The 19,833-nt window shown below is 52.5% G+C and overlaps 3 protein-coding genes across 3 annotated transcripts; 2 read left to right on the forward strand and 1 right to left on the reverse strand.

Annotated features, from left to right (window-relative positions):
- The first annotated feature begins 3,497 nt into the window (after nucleotides 1-3,497).
- On the forward strand, nucleotides 3,498-5,678 carry LOC134659420 (uncharacterized). Its single transcript, XM_063515063.1, has one exon. The coding sequence runs from the start codon at nucleotides 3,498-3,500 to the stop codon at nucleotides 5,676-5,678; it is 2,181 nt and encodes a 726-aa protein (XP_063371133.1).
- Nucleotides 5,679-5,687: 9 nt separating this feature from the next.
- LOC134659422 (uncharacterized) lies at nucleotides 5,688-8,900 on the forward strand. The gene has a single exon (XM_063515064.1). The coding sequence runs from the start codon at nucleotides 5,688-5,690 to the stop codon at nucleotides 8,898-8,900; it is 3,213 nt and encodes a 1,070-aa protein (XP_063371134.1).
- A 3,102-nt stretch (nucleotides 8,901-12,002) lies between these two features.
- Nucleotides 12,003-13,291, reverse strand: LOC134659820 (uncharacterized). Its single transcript, XM_063515525.1, has one exon. It carries the CDS (start codon nucleotides 13,124-13,126, stop codon nucleotides 12,239-12,241), a length of 888 nt encoding a protein of 295 aa, XP_063371595.1. The 5' UTR covers nucleotides 13,127-13,291; the 3' UTR covers nucleotides 12,003-12,238.
- Between the last annotated feature and the right edge of the window lie 6,542 nt (nucleotides 13,292-19,833).

Below are 19,833 nucleotides of genomic sequence, written 5' to 3' on the forward strand. Positions count from 1 at the left end.
TTTACCGGGTGACTGAGCTCCTCTACATGAACTCAGTCAAGATCGAAGCATGGAGGGGTAAAAGCGGGCCTGCGCAGTGTCACAGATGCCAGGGGTTCCGCCACCACTCAAAAGGCTGCCACAGACCGCAGAAGTGCGTCCGCTGCGCCGGCCCTCACCCTGCATCAGAGTGCCCAAGGCCCAAGGACCAACCCTGCACTTGCGCCAACTGCGCGGGTCCCCACCCCGCGAACTATAGAAGATGTCCAGTCTACATCAGAGAGCTCCGCAACTGGAAGGCGGGCACCACAGCCCACACGGTGCCGAAGAAGCCGGGACCGGTGACGAAGGCCAGTGTCCCCAAGCCCACCGTCGAGGAGGCAGCGCCCGCGTCCTTGATGGCGCCGGCGAACGCCCCCACGCAACGAGGTGGACCAGCAACCGCAAACAACAAAAAGAAGCCCAAAAAGAAGAAGAAGAAGCCAGAGGAAGCTCCTCCTCCTCCCACCAAAGCAGCACCAGCCGGGACACTAACTCCACCGGCAGGCGGCCAGGACCTGGCATCGATGATAGTTGCCCTGCTCCAAGCTGCTGCAGCCCAGGGGCCACAAGCGGTCGCAAAGGCACTAGAGAGCGCATTACCTTCAGCTAACATTCAATCGTAAGCTGAGGGAATGCGCAATCGCTGACCAGCAAGGAAGCCCTGCTCCGCCACTTCCTCCGAGAGCAGAATGTGGACATACTGCTGGTCAGCGAAACGTACGCCAAGAGAGACCTGAAGATGGGGGGCTACATAGTATACCAGCGGAACGAGACAAACCAGCAGGGACACCCGTTCCGCGGAGTCGCCGTGATGGTCCGCAGATCCATCGTTCACCAGCCAGTCGACTTCGTGCCCTACGACTCCTTCACGGCGCTCGGAGTCGACATAAGAGTGGCCGATGGAGACCTCCGGCTCTACTCCGTGTACAGACCCCCACTGCAACCCACGAGCCGCCTCAGAGCAGATCTCCGTGCGCTATTCCAGTCCTCAGGGCCGACCATCCTGGCAGGGGACTGGAACGCAAAGCATACCGCATGGAACGCTTCTAGAATAAACGCTGCCGGCAGAACCCTGTACAGCGCGATATCGGACGCAAACTACGATGTCACAGGACCAGGAGAACCCACACACCACGCAGATGGCCAAGGGACTTGTGACATCATAGACTTCGCAATCCACAACGACTGCAACGCCACACTGAGTATGGAAGTACTGCCGGACCTACCGTCCGACCACAGACCAGTACTGATGACGGTAGAAGCAGCCCCATATTCCGTCCCGAGGAGGAAGTCGAGGCGGAAGACCAACTGGGAGGCCTTCACAGACGCACTACAAAACCCCCAAATCGGACCAGTCTCCACCGCCGATGAAGTCGAAGCTGCAGCCAAGGCCATCACCGACAACATACAGCTGGCGCTAGAATCCTCGTCGCACACCATTCCCGCAGGCGAGAGGTGCACACCCCTCCCCGCGGAAATCCAGGCACTCATCTTGCGAAAGCGCCAGCTGAGAAGAAGATGGCAACACACCCGCTGCCCCACCTTGAAGACAGAGCTCAACACCCTAGTGGAGAAGGTGAAGATCGAGCTCAGGAACTACGCAGCAGCTGACTGGGAGTCCCATATTGCCAGCATAGACGAAGACGTGCCCTCCATTCACCGTCTGTGCAGGCAATTGGGAACAACCAAGGAGGCAGTAAGGCCGCTTGTGGACGAAGGGGGAGCGCTCCACTACAAGGCCGAAGAGAGGGCAGAACTGTTCGCGGACTACCTGGAGCGAGCGTTCCAACCGAACCCTGCTACCAACGCAGCCCACACGAGGGAGGTGGAGGAGCAATTGACAGGGTACTTAGAGCAACAGCCGAATGCAGAGGAGGACCCGGTCTTCTTCTCACCCGGCCAAGTTAGACGTGCAACCAGAAGAACCAACCCAAAGAAGGCCCCGGGCGCCGGTTCGATCCCGAACATGGCGCTTCGTCACCTGCCGCAGCACACAATCGTGGCGGTGACACGCTTGTTCAATGGGATCATGCGCTCGGGCCACTTTCCGAAGACCTGGAAACTTGGCCGGGTCATCATGCTGCCGAAACCGGGGAAGGATAGAAGAAGGCCGGAGAGTTACCGGCCTATCACGCTGCTCAGTACCCTGTCCAAAGTCTTCGAGAGGCTCCTGCTCGGAAGACTTCAGCCGCACATCGTGCCGAGGCCGGAGCAGTTCGGCTTCCGGTCAGAGCACTCCACAACCCTGCAGCTGACCAGAGTCCTCTCCTACATGAGCGAGAGGATGAACCAGAAGGAGCATATCGTCGCGATGTTTCTCGATATGGAGAAGGCGTTCGACAGGGTCTGGCACGAGGGCCTGCTAGCCAAGTTGTCAACGTCTTCGGCCCCACGTCGAGTAGTACGCGTCATCAGCTCCTTCCTCACAGAAAGAAGCTTCCAAGTGGCAGTTGAGGATGCCCTATCCTCAGCACGCCCGATCCTCGCGGGAGTCCCACAAGGAAGCTGTCTATCACCATCTTGCTACGCCTGGTTCACTGACGACATCCCGGTGGTCGGCGACGTCAAGCTGGGCCTGTTCGTGGACGACGCGGCTTACTACGTGTCGTCCATTTCACCGACTCACGCCGCACGCAAGATCCAGCGCCAGCTTGGCCTCCTCACACCCCCAGAAAGGGGGAGTGTTAGATGACACCGCTGCTGCGCACCGCACGCAACCAGCAGCCGAGCAAGAAACACTAAAAGGAAAAGAAGAAACCCTCTCCGACCTCGACCCTCCTGCCTCTGAAGATACTCCAGCTGCGTTGTTTTATTACTCCATCCCGCCTATGTCAAGAAGCCTATACAGTCCACACCCCCCCTACGTACCTGCTACGATTTAAGAAGATAGGGCCTAACACTCACATTGTTTGGTCCTCGTCGAAGCCGGATCTCTGAAGCAAGAAAATTTCAAGATGGTAGTAACAAGAAGCAACCACGGCAAAGAAGAAGAAGAAAATTCGTCAGATGGCACCGACAAGACTCCGAGCTCCGGGGAAACGCGCACCACCGACCAGACCGGCACCACGTCGGGCACGGGCACCACGTCGGGCACGGGCACCACGTCGGGCACAGGCACGACGTCGGGCACCGGCACCACGTCGGGCACCGGCACCACGTCAGAGGGCCTACCGCGAACCACGTTCGATGTGTTGCCTCCCTGTCACACTTACGTACGAATTTACAAGTGCGACAGAGAGGCAACACGTCGAACGTGGTTCGCGGTAGGCCCTCAGGCACGGGCACTACGTCGGGCACAGGCACCACGTCGGGCACAGGCACCACGTCGGGCACAGGCGCTACAAAGAAGACGCGCCCCGACGCAGAAGAGACGCCTAGCACCAGCAAAGCCGACGCCCACACCACCGGCAACGCAAGCAGCGCCGGGGGTCCTGCCGACACGTCGGGCATCAGAGCCACGCCCGCGGCCAGCATTGATGCCGCCGCCCCAGAAGCCACCTAGACCCGCTCGGTCTCACCGATCTAAGGCCTCCAGCAAGAGACTCCTCGCGGGGTTGGAGGCCAAAGAGAGGATAGCCGAGCTGGAGTTGAAGCGCATTCGAGCCGAAGCGGAGCTATTGAAGATACAGCAAGAAAGAATAGACCTTGCATCGTCGAGAGAAGAGTCGGAAGAAGATGAAGAGGACCTCGCTCCGCAACGAATTGCTGACTGGTTCAATACCCGACCAGAACAAGCGACCGCATTAGAACCCGCCCACGTAGAAGACACGCACGAACCCGCTGCGCGCGCCACTAAATTACGCGCGCAGCCGGAACCACATAAGGCCGAGCGTGCGATGGACGTGTCATCGCTAACCGCCGCACTCACAGAAGCCATTCAAGCCAGCAAGTCCTACAAGAAGTACATACCAGACCGGCCGACTTTCAGTGGCCTGTGCACCGAGTGGCTACAATTTAAGGCCGCGTATAACGAGTCCGCGCCCAGCTTCTCCGCGAGTGAAAACGTCGCCCGTATCAGAAGAAGTCTCAAAGGTGTCGCCTGGGAGGCCGTCAGCGCCCTCCTCATCAGCCAGCCGCACCCCGATGACGTCATCAAAGCACTAGAAAGAAGATACGGAAGGCCGGACGCTCTCCTCGTCAATGAACTGGAGAAGATCAAAGGACTGCCGCGCCTCACCGACAGCCCGCGCGACCTGTGCATATTCGCCAGCCGGGTCGCGAACACTGTCACGACTATCGAGATACTAAAGAAGCCGCAGTACCTCTACAACCCGGAGCTACTGCGATCGATGGTCGATAAACTAACGCCGATACTTCGCAACAAGTGGTACGACTACGCAACTACGAGAGAAGAGACGCCCGAGCTTAAGAAGATTGCCGAGTTTCTAAAAAACGAAGCCGACAAGTGCACGCCTTACGCTCCGCCTGAAGTTACGACGGAGAATAAAGAAGTAAGAAGCGCAAGAAAGAAGCCCGAGCGAACGTACGCCGCCGCGGTCGACACTAACAAGAAACAAAAAGAAGAGAAGCCGGCGTGCCCATTATGTGAACACGCTACCCACCAATTGCCGTCGTGCCCGCAATTTAAGAAGATCGACACGAACGAGCGCTGGGAAGTGGCCAAGAGACACAACATTTGCTACCGATGCCTCGTTAGCAAACATCGCCGCTTCGCGTGCCGTGCGAAGCCCTGCGGCCAGCAAGGCTGCCCTATGCGACACCATCACCTACTACACCACGAGAAGACGTCGACGTACGCCCCCGCCGCCCCGGCCGAGCCACCTACACACAAACCAGAAGAAGTGGTGGCCTCTGCAGTGAACCAAGTCACCTGCGCGGCGGCGCGTGCGAGCCGAGCGTACCTGAAGATAGTACCAGTCACCCTGCGCGGCCCGCGGACGGCAATAGACACGTTCGCCCTACTAGACGAGGGCAGCACAGTAACAATCATCGACTCGGCACTGGCGGACGCACTCGGGCTCGACGGACCCACTGAACCAATGTGGGTACAAGGCGTAGGGGGGAAAGAGATGGAGCACAATCAGAGCAGGAGGGTCGAGGTCTTCATCAAGAACAAGCACGAGAGAGACGATCAGCGAATTACGAACGCGCACACCGTCGGCAGTCTCGGCTTCACTACCCAATCAATCGGCGTGAGCGAGATAGACAACTGCGCGCATCTCAGGGGGCTGAAACACAAGTTAACCTACCGAGATGCTACCCCACAAATACTCATCGGTCAAGACAACTGGGAGCTGATCGTGTCACGCGAGATAAGAAAAGGACGGCGCGGTCAACTCGTCGCATCAAGAACCCAACTAGGATGGGTACTTCACGGCTGTCGCACCACTAAATCGAAGCCTGTCGCGTACTGTTGCGCGCACCTCACACGGGCCGGGCCGGCTGAAAACATAGAAGAAACAATGAAGAATTATTTCGCACTCGAGTCACTAGCGATCGAGCCGCGGCGGCCGAGCAGCGACCCCGAGCAGCAAGCACTCCGCATATTAGAAGAGAAGAGTCGCCGCCTACCCGACGGCAGGTTCGAGACCGGGCTGCTGTGGCGCAACGAGACAGAAAGAATACCGAACAACCGCAACGACGCTCTCAAGCGGCTACACACACTCGAGAGGAAGCTGGTCGTGACGCGAACCTGAAACAGCAATATGAAGAACGCGTCAACAATCTGCTTACATCGAGCTACGCCGAGCGCGCGACCACGCCACCTAGCGAGCGGACGTGGTACCTACCTCACTTCGCGGTCTGCAATCCAGAGAAGCCGAAGACTGGTCCATGACGCAGCGGCCACCTCACACGGCCGCAGCCTCAACGACATGCTGCACGCGGGCCCAGATTTCCTGCAATCGCTACCCGGCGTCATCATGAAGTTTAGACAACACAGCATCGCAGTCTCAGCTGACCTGAAAGAGATGTTCATGCAGATCAAGATACGCGAAGAGGACAGGGACGCCCTACGCTTCCTGTGGCGGGGCGACCGCCGCGACGGGGAACCAGAAGAGTACCGCATGACGTCCGTCATATTCGGCGCGTCGTCATCGCCGTGCACTGCCCTATACATAAAAAATAGGAATGCACGAGAACACGCCACTCAGTACCCGGAGGCTGCGCGAGCGATCGAGCGAAATCACTACATGGACGACTATCTGCAAAGCTTCAACACAATAGAAGAGGCAAGACAAGTTACCAGAGACGTCGACTACGTGCACAAGCAAGCCCAGTTTCAACTGCGTGGGTGGGCCACAAACAAAAAAGAAGCAATAAGTGACGTCGCGGACTCCGAAGAGCGAGAGGGAAGTACTGTCCCCATCGGCGGGAGCGAGATAGAAAAAACGCTCGGCCTGCTATGGGACACGAACGAAGACAGTATACGCTTTCGACTCAACACAAGAAGAGCTCAGCCAGAAGTGATCGACGACCGCCGGCCTCCGACGAAAAGGGAAGCACTCAGCATCATAATGTCGATATTTGACCCACTCGGCCTCATATCGCCCATTACGACGCCGGCCAAGCGAATCATGCAAGATACGTGGCAACATAGCACGGGCTGGGACGAGACTATACCGGAGGAGCTGCGCGCGCGTTGGAGTGACTGGCTACAACAATTGCGAGACCTAGGTACCCTAAAAATACCTAGGTGTTACGACGCTACGCCCGCCGCCGCCCGCGAGCTACACACGTTCGTCGACGCGAGTGAGGAAGCCTACGCCGCCGCAGTGTACTGGAGGATGACGCGGGCCGACGGCTCAGTGAAAATAGCCCTAGCCGCCGCCAAAAGCCGCGTCACACCTAGGAAGCCTATCTCCATACCTAGACTGGAGCTACAGGCGGCCGTCCTAGGCGTACGGCTAGCAAACACAGTGTTAGAAGAGCACGACTTCGAGATCGCTTCGAAAACATACTGGAGCGACTCCCGCACGGCGCTAGCATGGATACGCGCCGAGCCCCGCACATTCAAGACGTTCGTGGCCCACAGACTCGCCGAGATAGAAGATCACACTAAGAAGAACGAGTGGCGATGGGTACCGACAGCACACAACGTAGCCGACGACGCGACCCGCGCCACACCAGCTGACTTCGATACGAGCCACAGATGGTTCGTAGGCCCGTCCTTTCTGTACGAGCAAGAAGAGACCTGGCCCCGTGAGAATAAGGTCGAAGTTCCCGTGACCGGTGAAGAAAAAGAAACGTGCGCCGCTGCAGTTACAGTGCCTCAAGATAAACACGCGGCGATACCTAAGTTCGAGCGCTTCTCTAAGTGGACGCGGCTAGTACGAGCGACCGCGCGCGTGCTACAGTTCATCGACCTCGCGCGCCCGCGACCCAGTGAACCCGCCCGGCCCGCGACACAACTTATCGCGGCCGCCAGGCGCAAACGGACGCGCGCGAATGAGACGCAAGATGGAGCCTGGAACAAGCGCACGACACATACACGCGTGCCCGCCAGACCTGCCGCTGCACAGCCACAAGAAGAAAAGAAGTACTTAGTGTTAGAAGCTAAATACCTAAACGACGCCGAGAAGCTGTTAGTGCGCGCCTCGCAAGAAGATAGCTACGAGAAAGAGAGAGGGCGCATAGCGAGCGACCGCGCGCCAGACAAGGACGACCGACTAGCCAAGCTGAGTGTTTACCTAGATGAAGATCGCATTATACGCCTACGAGGGAGAATAGCGGCCGGCGATATTCAAGAGGAAACGGTGCGACCTATAGTGCTACACGGGAAACATCATTATACAAAATTGTATGTTTCGCACGTGCACGAGCAGCTACATCACGGCGGCACCGAGATAGTGGTCAACGAGCTACGACAGCGGGTACATATAGTGAAAATACGGCCGACAGTGAAACAAGTGATCGCCCAGTGCCCGAGGTGTCGATTGCGGCGCGCGAAGCCCGCAGCCCCGTCGACCGGCGACCTACCGGCGGCGCGCCTAGCCCATCACGTTAGGCCCTTTACGTTTACGGGCCTAGACTACTACGGGCCGCAAGAAGTGACAGTAGGCCGCCATAGAGAAAAAAGGTACGTCGCGCTGTTCACCTGTTTGACGTCGAGGGCCGTACACCTGGAGATGGTCGTCTCGCTGAGGACCGACTCAGCCATCAACGCACTGCGCCGCTTCATTGCCCGGCGCGGGTGCCCCACCGAACTATGGAGTGACAACGGCACCGCCTTCCGAGGAGCCCACTGCGAGCTGACGGAGGCCATGAGGGACGCCGCCCACGCGCGCCGCATTAACTGGCGCTTCCTGCCCCCCGCCGCCCCATTCATGGCGGGCGTGTGGGAACGCATGGTGCGCACGGTGAAGGAGGCCATGAAGGCCACGCTGCACGAGAAGTACCCGAGCGACGAGACCCTGCAGACCCTGCTCGCCGAGGCGGAAGCGACCGTCAACTCCAGGCCCCTCACCTATGTGGCCGTGGACCCCGAGGACCCGCCGGCCCTGACTCCGAACATGATCCTGCTCGGGCCAGACTGCTACTCACCTGCGCCTGGCACCTTTGAAGAGAGCGACACGAGCGCGCGACAACACTGGAAGCGCGCCCAGCAGCTGGCCGACACCTTCTGGCAGCGCTGGGTCCGCGAGTACGCGCCGCTACTCCAACACCGGCGGGAGCCCTACGAAGGCGGAGTTCCCCCGGCCGTCGGCGACGTCGTCATCATATGCGACAACAACCTCCCCCGCAACACATGGCCGCGTGGGATAGTAACGAAGACGTACCCGGGCAAGGATGGCGTAGTACGAGTCGTCGACGTCACCACCAGCCGGGGACACGTGCTGAGGCGGCCTACCAAGAAGATCGTCGTGCTACCAGTAGGATCGCAAGGCGACGGCGGGAGAAATGTACACGACGCGGTATAAAGTTGTAATTAGAATAAGTGAAATAAATAAGTAGTTTTAAGACGTTAACATAAGTACCTAAATTGTAGAATAAAAATATGATCTCGCCGTCTTTTAATACCTCAGTAGTTCAGTAATACGAATATAGGGCAGAGAATGGGCCACAAAGGAAAGGCTCACTCTGCCAATAGGAATCTTATAAGAAATAAATAGGTTAGGTAGAGTCTTATTAGAATAAAACAAGTGTAATATAGGATTTAAGATAATTTACTTAAATAAAGAAAGAGAGTGAGAGGGTCGAAAGAAAGAGAGGGCGCATGCGCGCACTCACTGCGCAGGTACGAACTGCGCAGGCGCGGCATGCGCGGTGCGGGGGGCGAGGCACATAAAATAGAGGCCAATAAAAGAAGCGCGCGCCGCCCGCACCGCGTCATTACGCAACCAGCAGCCGAGCAGGAAACACTAAAAGGAAAAGAAGAAACCCTCTCCGACCTCGACCCTCCTGCCTCTGATCTGAAGATACTCCAGCTACGTTGTTTCATTACTTCATCCCGCCTATGTCAAGAAGCCTATACAGTCCACACCCCCCCCTACGTACCTGCTACGATTTAAGAAAATAGGGCCTAACACTCACAGTTACTATTGGGGTGATACACCGGCGAATTCATATATTTTATACCATTGTTAGAACAAAATGACCTAAATTCAGCGCAATGAATTTTTACATCGTTATCCGATATTAAAACTTTAGGTATACCGAATACTGAGAAAATGTACTTTAATTTCGTTATTAATGATTGTGTGCTAGTACCATTTGGCATGTGTAGACATTCCACCCATTTACTATAAGAATCGACCACAATCAAATATAGCCTTTGCCCACAGACAATCCAACCTCTAGACATAGCATAGTCGCGCTACCCCCTCTGCCACACATACGGTAGCGTTACTCCATCTTCGAGTCAATCCCGTGCCGTGATTGGTCCGTGTCCTTGAACGGACCAATCACGGCACGGGATTCGCTCACCTCGTCCCCCCGCACCCCCGTATTTTTGGCAGCATCGGTTTCATGAAAGAATTGGCCTAAGCTCAGTCTAGAGGTTGGATTGTCAGTGCCTTTGCCCTATCGTCATATAATCGATGTGTACCCGGTGCCAGGGCCCGGGCGCGCGCGGCCACGGCGCGGGCGGCTCCCGCGGCGGGGCCGGCCGCAGCGCCACGCAAGCCTGGCATGCGCCCGCGCAGCGCTCGATGTCCTGGTCGATACCCGGCCGCCACATCCTACTGCGCGCTGCGCATTTCATTTTAACAATACCTAAGTGCGTGCTATGCAGTTCGCTTAACATGCGACCCCTGAGTGATACTGGAATTACGACTTTATGCCCTCGCAATAAGGATCCATTTTCAAATTGTAAATCGGTTCTGCAATTATAATAAGGCTGGACCGATTTACAATTGATTTTACGCGGCCAACCCTTGTTCATATATTTAATTACCGTTTGAAGAGTCGAATCGACCTCGGTAGCCATTTTAATATCATGCGCGGTTACCGCGGATGAAACCGAATCTAAAAAATTTTGTGCACATAACGAATCGAATTCCTTATCACTATCGCTGTACGTGTCCGCCACGAGCGAGCGGGAAAAATAGTCTGCTACTTATTACTGCTAGAAACATTGCACAGTGTAGTTATATGCCGACAATATAATAGCGTACCTCTGAAGACGTAAGGCTGTCGTGGCTGATATTCCAGTTTGGGGATTGAAAATCGAAACTAACGGCCTGTGGTCGGTTTTTAGAACGAATGGTTCGCTACGGCCGTATAGGAATTGATGAAAACGCTTTACAGCGAAAATCAAGGCTGCCGCCTCTTTCTGGATCTGACTATAGTTACGTTCGCTGGAGGTGAGGGAGCGGGATGCAAACGCCAGCGGTCTCTCCTGTCCGTCGGCGGCCCGTTGTGCCAAAAGTGCGCCGAGGCCCCCGGGTCCGGCGTCAGCGCTGAGAACCAGCTGCGCGCTGAGCTCGAAGTGTGCCAGCACGCGCTCCGAGGCCAGCTCGCGGCGCACCGCGCGCACGGCGTCCCGCTGCCGCTCTCCCGATTTCCATTCAGCTCCTGCACGTAACAGCTCGTGTAAGGGACTCATTAACGCCGAAGCATTAGGAATAAAGTTTCTGTAGTAATTAACTAAACCTAGAAACGACTGCACCTCTGTCACGTTTGTTGGCTCTGGTGCCTTTAAAATGGCGTCAACCTTAGTGGAACATGTCTGTAGGCCGTCTTTATTAATAACATACCCTAAATAGGTGACACTAGTTTTGAAAAATTCACATTTTTCTTTTTGTAAACGCAGCCCCGCATCGTTTAATCTATTTAAAACCAAATTTAACCTTTCCAAATGCACCTTTTTATTGGGCCCTGTTACACAAATGTCATCAAGCCAGCAACTCACACCCTCAATACCTGTGAGAAGGGTTTCCATAGATTTTTGGAAAATCGCCGGCGCGTTAGCCAAGCCGTACACTAATGGTGTATATTTAAATAATCCTCTCGAGGTATTTATGGTTGTGAGTTCCTGTGATGAGTCATCCAATAAAAACTGGTTATAGGTATGCATTTTTAAGGTCTATTTTGCTGTAATGTTCGCCACCGCCTAACTTGGCGAAAACCTCCTCTATTCGAGGTAGAGGGTACTTGTCAATTACCAAATCCTTATTTAATGTCACGGAAAAATCGCCAGCTATCCTAACTTTACCATTTTCTTTAAGCACAGGCACTATAGGGGTAGCGTAATTTGAGTAATTCACGGGAACTAAAATACCTAACTTTACTAACCTATCCAGTTCTTCCTCTACCTTGGCTTTTAAGGCAAAGGGAACAGACCGTGGTTTAAAAAAATTTGGGTATGAATTTTCCTTGAGACGCAAGGTGACCTTGAACTTGTTAAATGAACCGAGTTCATCACGCCAAACGTCAGGATATTGTTCTAACAATTGGTGTACATCATTATCATTTCCAATACTATTTAGGTGTCTTTGTTGTTACAATCAAGTCAAAGGCGGCCATAAAATCTCGACCAAGCAAGGGCGGGCCACCGTAAATTACAACAAATATATTAATTTTCTCGGTTCTATTGTTGTAAGTAGCCCCTATTTGAAAACAGCCGAGTGGCGAGATATGATGGCCTGTGTAAAAACACATCTTAAGGTCACATTTTTGTAATTGGTACTCAGAAAACATCTCGTAATACAAACTGTCTGAAATGACGCACACTCCTGAACCGCAATCTAGTTCCATGGATAAATTTTTACCATCTAAAATCACATCGAAGATAATTGGTTTAATATTAGGCACGTACCTACCTTAAATTAAAGTTTTGGCACTCCCTACAACACTGCTCAGCTCCTTCGGTCAAGTTTTCCTCCCGTTCAGTGGCGATGCAGTTCACTCGCGTAATCTTGCTTTTACATACTTTTTTTAAATGTCCTATAACTCCACATTTCTGGCATCGATAATTCTTGTAACGGCAACTATCTACATCATGGTTTCTCATTCCACAAACGGCACAACGGAAATCATCTCGCTGCCCCTGGTCGCCTCCGGCCGGCCGGTTGCCGCCACCGCTGTTGCTACGGCCGCGATGCCCTTTGTTCCAGCCGCCTCGGCCGTGCCCATTTCCACTAGCCCCATAAAATATGGGCTCTTCCTTGACAGTTGCCGCCATCTCCGTCTTCGCTTCCCTAGCGACCGCTGCTTTCTCTGCAATCTCCAGAGCCTCCGCCATCGAAAGGGTAGCCGTTTTTTCAAATAATTTATCACGCTCGGGCCCCGAGCCCAAGCCTAGGATGAAACGATCTGCTAAATTCGCTTCCAGGGCTGCGCCAAAATTGCAATAAGTTGCCAATCCTCTTAATCGCGCCGCCCAGTCCCCTAAAGTCTCGCTTGGTACTCTCGTCGCAGCATAAAACTTGGCCTTATCAGCGTACGTACACTGCTTTTTCTTGAAGTGGCCGTCGAGTAATTTCACTAGCTCGTTGAACTCGAGCTCCTCTAATTCCTTTGGATGAGCCAAGTAAACGGCAAGTAAGCGGTAGGTTTCGTCTGTCATGAGAGTGAACAAAAGGGCGCGCTTGTCCTCTTCATCCACAACTTTATTCACCACAAAAAATTGCTTTAATGTGCTGTGAAATATCTGCCATTCACCAGTTTTGTGATCGAAATTCCCTAAATTTCCAAAATAAGCCATTATTTATTTATTTTCACTTAGCGCGGGTACTTCAGAATCCTCGTTCGACACTGAGATGTATGAGTGAAACAACCGTTTAGTTCGCAAGCTAGTTTATTACTGGTTAAGCAGTCGGCGCAACCGCCCTATAACTACGTATAGGTATATACAAATACACATCATTTCACCAGGCGTGCAAACTATCAGGCACTAACATCTGCCCATGGGAGCATCAAACTACATGACACCCCTATACCCTGGGTACCTGTAGCGAGGTACCTCGGGGTATACCTCGACAGACGTCTAAACTTCTGCCAACACATAAAGAAGGTCAAGGACAGAGCTGCCTTTTTTGCAAGTAGAATGAACGTTATCATAGGAAAGTACAGCACAATGACAACGCGAAATAAACTGACATTATACAAGACGTGCATAAGGCCAGTGTTCGGCTACGCCTGCACTGCCTTCGCACATGCTTCTAATAAAAACATAAAATCATTACAGACCTTACAGAACAAACTACTGCGGCGTGCCGTAGGTGCGCCGTGGTACGTCAGTAATTTAAACTTACACAGAGACCTTAAAATACCCACAGTGAGACGCTTCATGAAGCTTTTTTCAAAGAAGTTAATGAAAACGTTGATAACCATGCAAACCCCGTAATCAAAAAGTTTGGCAACTATAAGAAAAACCCACATGCCAATAGATTCAAGAGGAGACCTAGAAATGTCCTACTAGACAGCGATGACGAAATAACAAAGGCCCAGGAGGTGGAGGAGCAAATAATTAATGAACTCCGGAATAAAAGGCGGGGGGGGGGGGGGCTCTGCTGTTACGGCAGCGGAGGTAGTCCAACCTCTCCCTCTACCACCACCACTTCCCTATCCTTCAGACCCGCCCCCACCATCATTATCGTCGGTAGTGCTGGGTGGCATACACCCTCAACCTAGAGTATATCGACCTAAAATAGAGCGGCGCTCTCGCCTGCCGCCTTTACCAAAAACAGCCAAAGCTACCTCTGGAGCGGCTGCTGCCGTCTCCACTCAAGCAGCTTCCCCTGCGCGGGAAGAGAGTGACCCGTTCGAGTTCTTCACCATGAGCCCCTAACGGGAGGAGCTCGTACCATGTGTCACTATTAGTTTTAAGTTTTTGTATATTGCTGCGCCTTAAGGGCGTATGTACATTTCCGACGTTAAGCATAAGAGCCCTGCGCGGCTCGGCTTAAAAAATCCAGATAAAAAAAACTTATTCAGACAGCAAACTACAGACCTATCTCCCTTTTAAATACGTTAGGCAAACTGTATGAAAAAATTATCCATATACGGTTGATGGAGGAGGTGAACTCCAGGGATCTATTAATACAAGAACAATTCGGGTTCAGAGCCCAACACTCGTGTATTCACCAAGTACATCGCATAACAGAACACATTCTCTACTGGCTGACGAGCTGGAAGGGGGTTCCAACAGGAGCCATATTCCTAGACGTAGCTAAAGCATTCGACAAAGTATGGCACAGCGGCTTGCTCTACAAGCTGCTCGAGCTCCAAGTGCCAGACAGTCTCGTTCACATCCTGCGAGACTTCTTGTCGGAACGATGCTTTAGCTACAGAGTCGAAAGAACCCTTTCGGTTCGTCACCCGGTGAGAGCGGGAGTCCCACAGGGCTCGGTCCTGTCTCCCATACTCTTTGCCCTCTATGTTAATGACCTCCCCAAGATCCCAGGAGTCCACTATTCCCTATTTGCCGACGACACCGCAATCTATGCCTCCTCCCACATCCCCTCAAGATTGACCTCGCTTCTCCAGCGGGCTATCGACTCTCTTGGGAGTTAGTTCGACCGTTGGAGAATTGAGGTAAATCCAGACAAAAGCGCTGCTGTTCTCTTCTCTAGAAAGAAATTTAATTACACCAAATAACTGGAATCGCATCCGCCCATCCAACTCTACGGCAGGCCCATAAAATGGACTGAACAAACAAAATATTTAGGGGTCACCCCAGACAGACAGCTTAATTTCAAGTCCCACATTAAGACCGTTCGTGACAGGGCGGCCTTTGTAATGGGGCGACTCCATCCAATGGTAAACCCTCGTAGCAAAATGGCCACTAGAAATAAACTAACCATATACAAAACATGTGTGAGACCCATCATAACTTACGCTAGTGTTGTCTTTGCACACGTATCGAAGCATCGTCTCGAAAAGTTCCAGATCTTGCAGAATAGATTCCTGAGGAGTGCAGTCGACGCTCCGATTTATGTCAGAGTGGCCGACCTCCACAGGGATCTACGAATAACGTCCATAGCACACTTCATGAACATGACATCAAGACGTTACTTCGATAAAGCACCCCACAACCCCAATCCCCTCATCAGGGAGATGGTCAAATACACCCCATATCCAGTCTCTGCCTCAAAAGATAGACGCCCTAAGCATGTCCTGAAGGACCCTGAGGATAGGCTCACGGTAGCTATAAATAAAGGTTCGTTCAACCCGCCTAGGCGCTTTCCTGTAGGTCCGTCAACTGATGTGTCAAACGTATCAGAAGAGGAATTTGACTCTTTACCAACTAAACTTAAGGAAACGGGTGCTGTCTTGCGTGCTCCTTCTTGCAGGTACCAAACATCACAAAAAGGAGTGTGGGTAAGAGCCCGGGACCCGACAGTCGGTCATCCCCGGCTCCGCCCTACGAGCCAGGTTGATGTCCTTCACTCCACTGTTCAATTTCATGTAACCAACCTACTTACAGACTATATCGACATATACCTTCCAACGCAGTTTTATTACTGACTGACTCACTGACTCATATTAACATCCACACAATAAAGACCCGTATCCCTTCTGGACTCAGGCACCAACTTCTTCCCCCAGTGCGTCCCTCCGGGACGCCCCGGCGTTATTGCAATAGTAAAAGGAGGAACCTCCTAACTTAGAAAACTCCAAAAAAAAAAGCTTATTCAGAATCACGACAGGAGACAGACAAGTGACGACTAAAACAGCAACAAACTGCAGACAACAACAGAAAGGGAGCGCGGTTCGCCGCCCCAAGGACGTCCTAAACGACACGACAGACTACATGACTCAGACTATAGACAAATGGACAAGACAGACAAGACACGACTAACGACACGACAGTTGACGCCCACACTCGACCTCGTATCCGACGACGTGGTCGACCACCGCGAAACACAGCTACACTTCACGACGACACTCAACTACTCGGTGCACCCGCACCGAGTAGTTGAAATCACACTACACTCTACACCTTTCAAGACAACTATTTAAACACGGACTCACCCACACACTGCCTCGCAGCGCCCGCGCGCTCCGAGTGCGCGTGTTCTTCACAAACATTTATCGGCAAACATTATTCGGGAGGCCCAAACACGGAGCCCTCCCAGCCGCAGCCAGGACCTCCAGCCAAATTCTTCGGAATGTTGCAGCGAACAGTTAAAAAAAAAAGCTTATTCAGAGAGTTTTACTCACCCACCCAAGCACTTAGCTTGAACACTCTCCAGTATTATTAAACTTAAATATGTGTTTTTATTTCACATAAACACATCCCGGTAATTGGTGGTAAATTGGAGGTAACAGCTGACTTCTTCACTTCGGAGAACAAACAAAGAAAAAAGCTACAGTCTACGCTCGTCAATTTGGTCCTTCGCTGCCGAATGAAGAAAGAAACACGTACGCGCTGAGTTTCAAGCGAACTATTGCTTAACTCAGACAGCAAGAAAGAAACACGTACGCGCTGAGTTTTAAGCGAACTATTGTGTCGTGTATAGCTCATTAAAATTAAGCATGTTAGTTTTAAGCCTTTTTATTATGTTTTATGTACCCTTTACTTTCATGTGTATTTTTAACTTATATTGTGTTATTAATAATATTATTTGTATTATATGCGTAGTTTTAAGTAAAAAGTAATAAATGTTCCTAATAAATATATTTTACCCATTCCCCAATAATATGTAATAGCGTAAGCTTATTGGTCGAATAAAGGAAAACTGACTCTGCACGTAACACCCACGTCTTAAGTAGGCGTGGCCTAAGTGGCTATGGTGGGGCGCGCGCCTATAAATACCGCCCCCCGCCGTTCAGGCAACTCCCTCCCTCCGCCGCTTCGCCTGCACGGCGAACAGATCGAATGGTTGCCCCAGGTCAAGTACCTGGGTGTAACCCTCGACCGGCGGTTCACCATGAAGCCACACGTGGACGAGGTGGTCCGGCGCGCGAAATGCGCACGAACCCTGCTCCGTCCAGTGCTCTGCAGCAGCCTCCCCCGTCGCACGAAGCTGGGGGTCTACAAAACCTACATACGGTCCCGCCTGACGTACGCAGCTCCAGCATGGTACGCCCTGGTGGCTGAAACAAACAAGAAGAGACTGCGTGCGCAGGAGAATGCGGCCCTGCGCACCATAGTAAATGCCCCCCGCTACGTGCGAAACGTAGACATCCATCGAGGCCTGAAGTGGCAGAGCCTGGACGCCTTCGTGAGCCACCTCTCAACAAACATGTTCGAGCGCGCCGACCCCTCAAGACACCATCACCTTCAGGGCATCGCGCCGCTGCACACACGCCCGCCGGATAACCGCCGCAGACTGCGCCAGCTCCCCAGAGCCGTGCGCACGAAGAAGAAACGCCGGACAGTGGTTAAGGATCCCGCAGTCCATTAAGCCACTGACAGGCCACCGAGGGACAAAATTGCCATGACAGGCCACTCGCATGGCTAGCTATGGCCATGAAGCCCCCGCCCTTAGAAAAAGGGCACTAAATAGACCCGCCCGCAGTCACGGGCGGCGATTCGAAATCGCCAAAAATCCCCAAAAGGGATGGAAAGGCATCTCATACCTCCCGAAAAGCAGACGAGACGAGTCAGGCAACTCAAAAGTTTTATTAACCCATAATGGATAGTACACCGTCGAGAATCGTTCCCACTGCAAACGCCAGAACAGCCCCGCGCTCCCTAACTGTAGGTATATTCAATGCAAATAGTATCAAAGAAAAACGTGATGAAATTAGTAGTCACCTTAGGGAACAAAACTTAGATATACTGCTGATTCAGGAAACCTTTTTAAAACCAGCCCACAGGGCCCCTAAGGTAGCGAACTACAATATTATTAGAAATGACCGCATAGGCGGAAGAGGCGGTGGGACTCTAATTTATTTTAAAAAATCTCTTCACTGCTCACCTGTTCAAGTACCCAATCTCATTATACTGGAAGTCTCAGCTTGCCGGCTAGCTATGACTGGCCACCAAGCTATAATATTAGTGTCAGCATACATCCCCCCTACCAAGGCCATTCTGCGGTCAGACCTGGAGGGCGTCTTTGGGTTGAGTGAATCAGTCATTGTGGCTGGTGATCTGAACGCAAAGCACGTTCTGTGGAACTGCGGAGTGACTAACGGGAACGGCAGGGAGTTATACAAACTAACATCGACAGCGAAAGACACAAGCGTACTGAAAGCAGACATTATAGCCCCACTAGAGCCCACCCATTTTCCGGCTGATGTTAGACACTCCTCTGATATTTTAGATATATTCCTTCTTAGAAATATTGCCCTGAGATTTCGTTCAATCGAAGTCGTCCATGAAATGTCCTCAGACCACAGACCTGTTATTCTTAAACTGGGTCCCTCCCTGTCGGCCACCCCTGATACCAAACTAGTCACGGACTGGGATGGTGTCAGTAAAGAGCTGTCGGGGGAAGACCCAGACCTGATTAGGAACCTCCCGACTAACATCGCGTCCAGAGAAGACACGGATAGAGCTATTTCTTATTTGACCACAGGGTTATCAGAGCTGATAGCCCGTCACAGCAAACAGGTAACGGATGAAGCTGATTACAACAGATGGAAGCTGCCGCCTCATCTGCAAGTCTTGAAAAGAAAGAAAAACGCTGCCATAAGGGCCTACGATATATGGCCCTCACCACAACACAAGGCTGCAGTCAATAAGCTTACTAAGGACTTCAAGAAAGGTGTAAAGGACTTTAGAAATGAAAGATGGGAAAATCTCCTTAAAGAGATCACCCCGAACCACACGGCTTATTGGCAACTTATTAGGTCTTTTAAAATGGACGCAGTAACCCAAATGCCCCCATTGATTATACCGGACGCGCCCCCTAATCACCCACCAGCCTTCTCTGACGCTGAAAAAGCCGAATGTCTGGCGTCCAGTCTCGAGGCCCAATGCTCCTTGAGCAATGAGCCTCATGACCCAGACCACACGGCAGAGGTGGAGGAGGAGGTGGTGAGGGTGAAGTTGGCACTTCAACCAAGTAGCCCATTGATAAGGGCTACCTCATTCACAGAAATAGGCTTTCTAATCCGCAAACTCAAGGTCAGAAAGGCTCCAGGGCCCAGGGGCTGACGGGCTGCCAAACCGGCTGCTCCGCGCCTTTCCTGAGAAGCTGATCCACTTCCTGGTAGACATGTTCAACGTGGCACTAGCGAATTCTCACTTCCCTGATCAGTGGAAGGTGGCACATGTACCTAATTGGTATACACAAATCGGGAAAGCCAAGGATTCACCCGACCAGCTACAGACCTATCAGCCTTTTGAGCTCCTTAGGTAAACTCTATGAGCGGGTTATTAAACTGAGAATAGGAGAATTCATTCAAGAAAAAGGTATTATCATCAATGAGCAGTTTGGGTTCAGGGCTGGGCATTCCTGTACCCACCAGGTCCATCGTATTGTAGAGCACATTTTATACTGGTTAACGGGATGGAAA

Source organism: Cydia amplana, chromosome 25 (genome assembly GCF_948474715.1).
Source record: "Cydia amplana chromosome 25, ilCydAmpl1.1, whole genome shotgun sequence".
Taxonomy (NCBI): Eukaryota; Metazoa; Arthropoda; class Insecta; order Lepidoptera; family Tortricidae; genus Cydia; species Cydia amplana.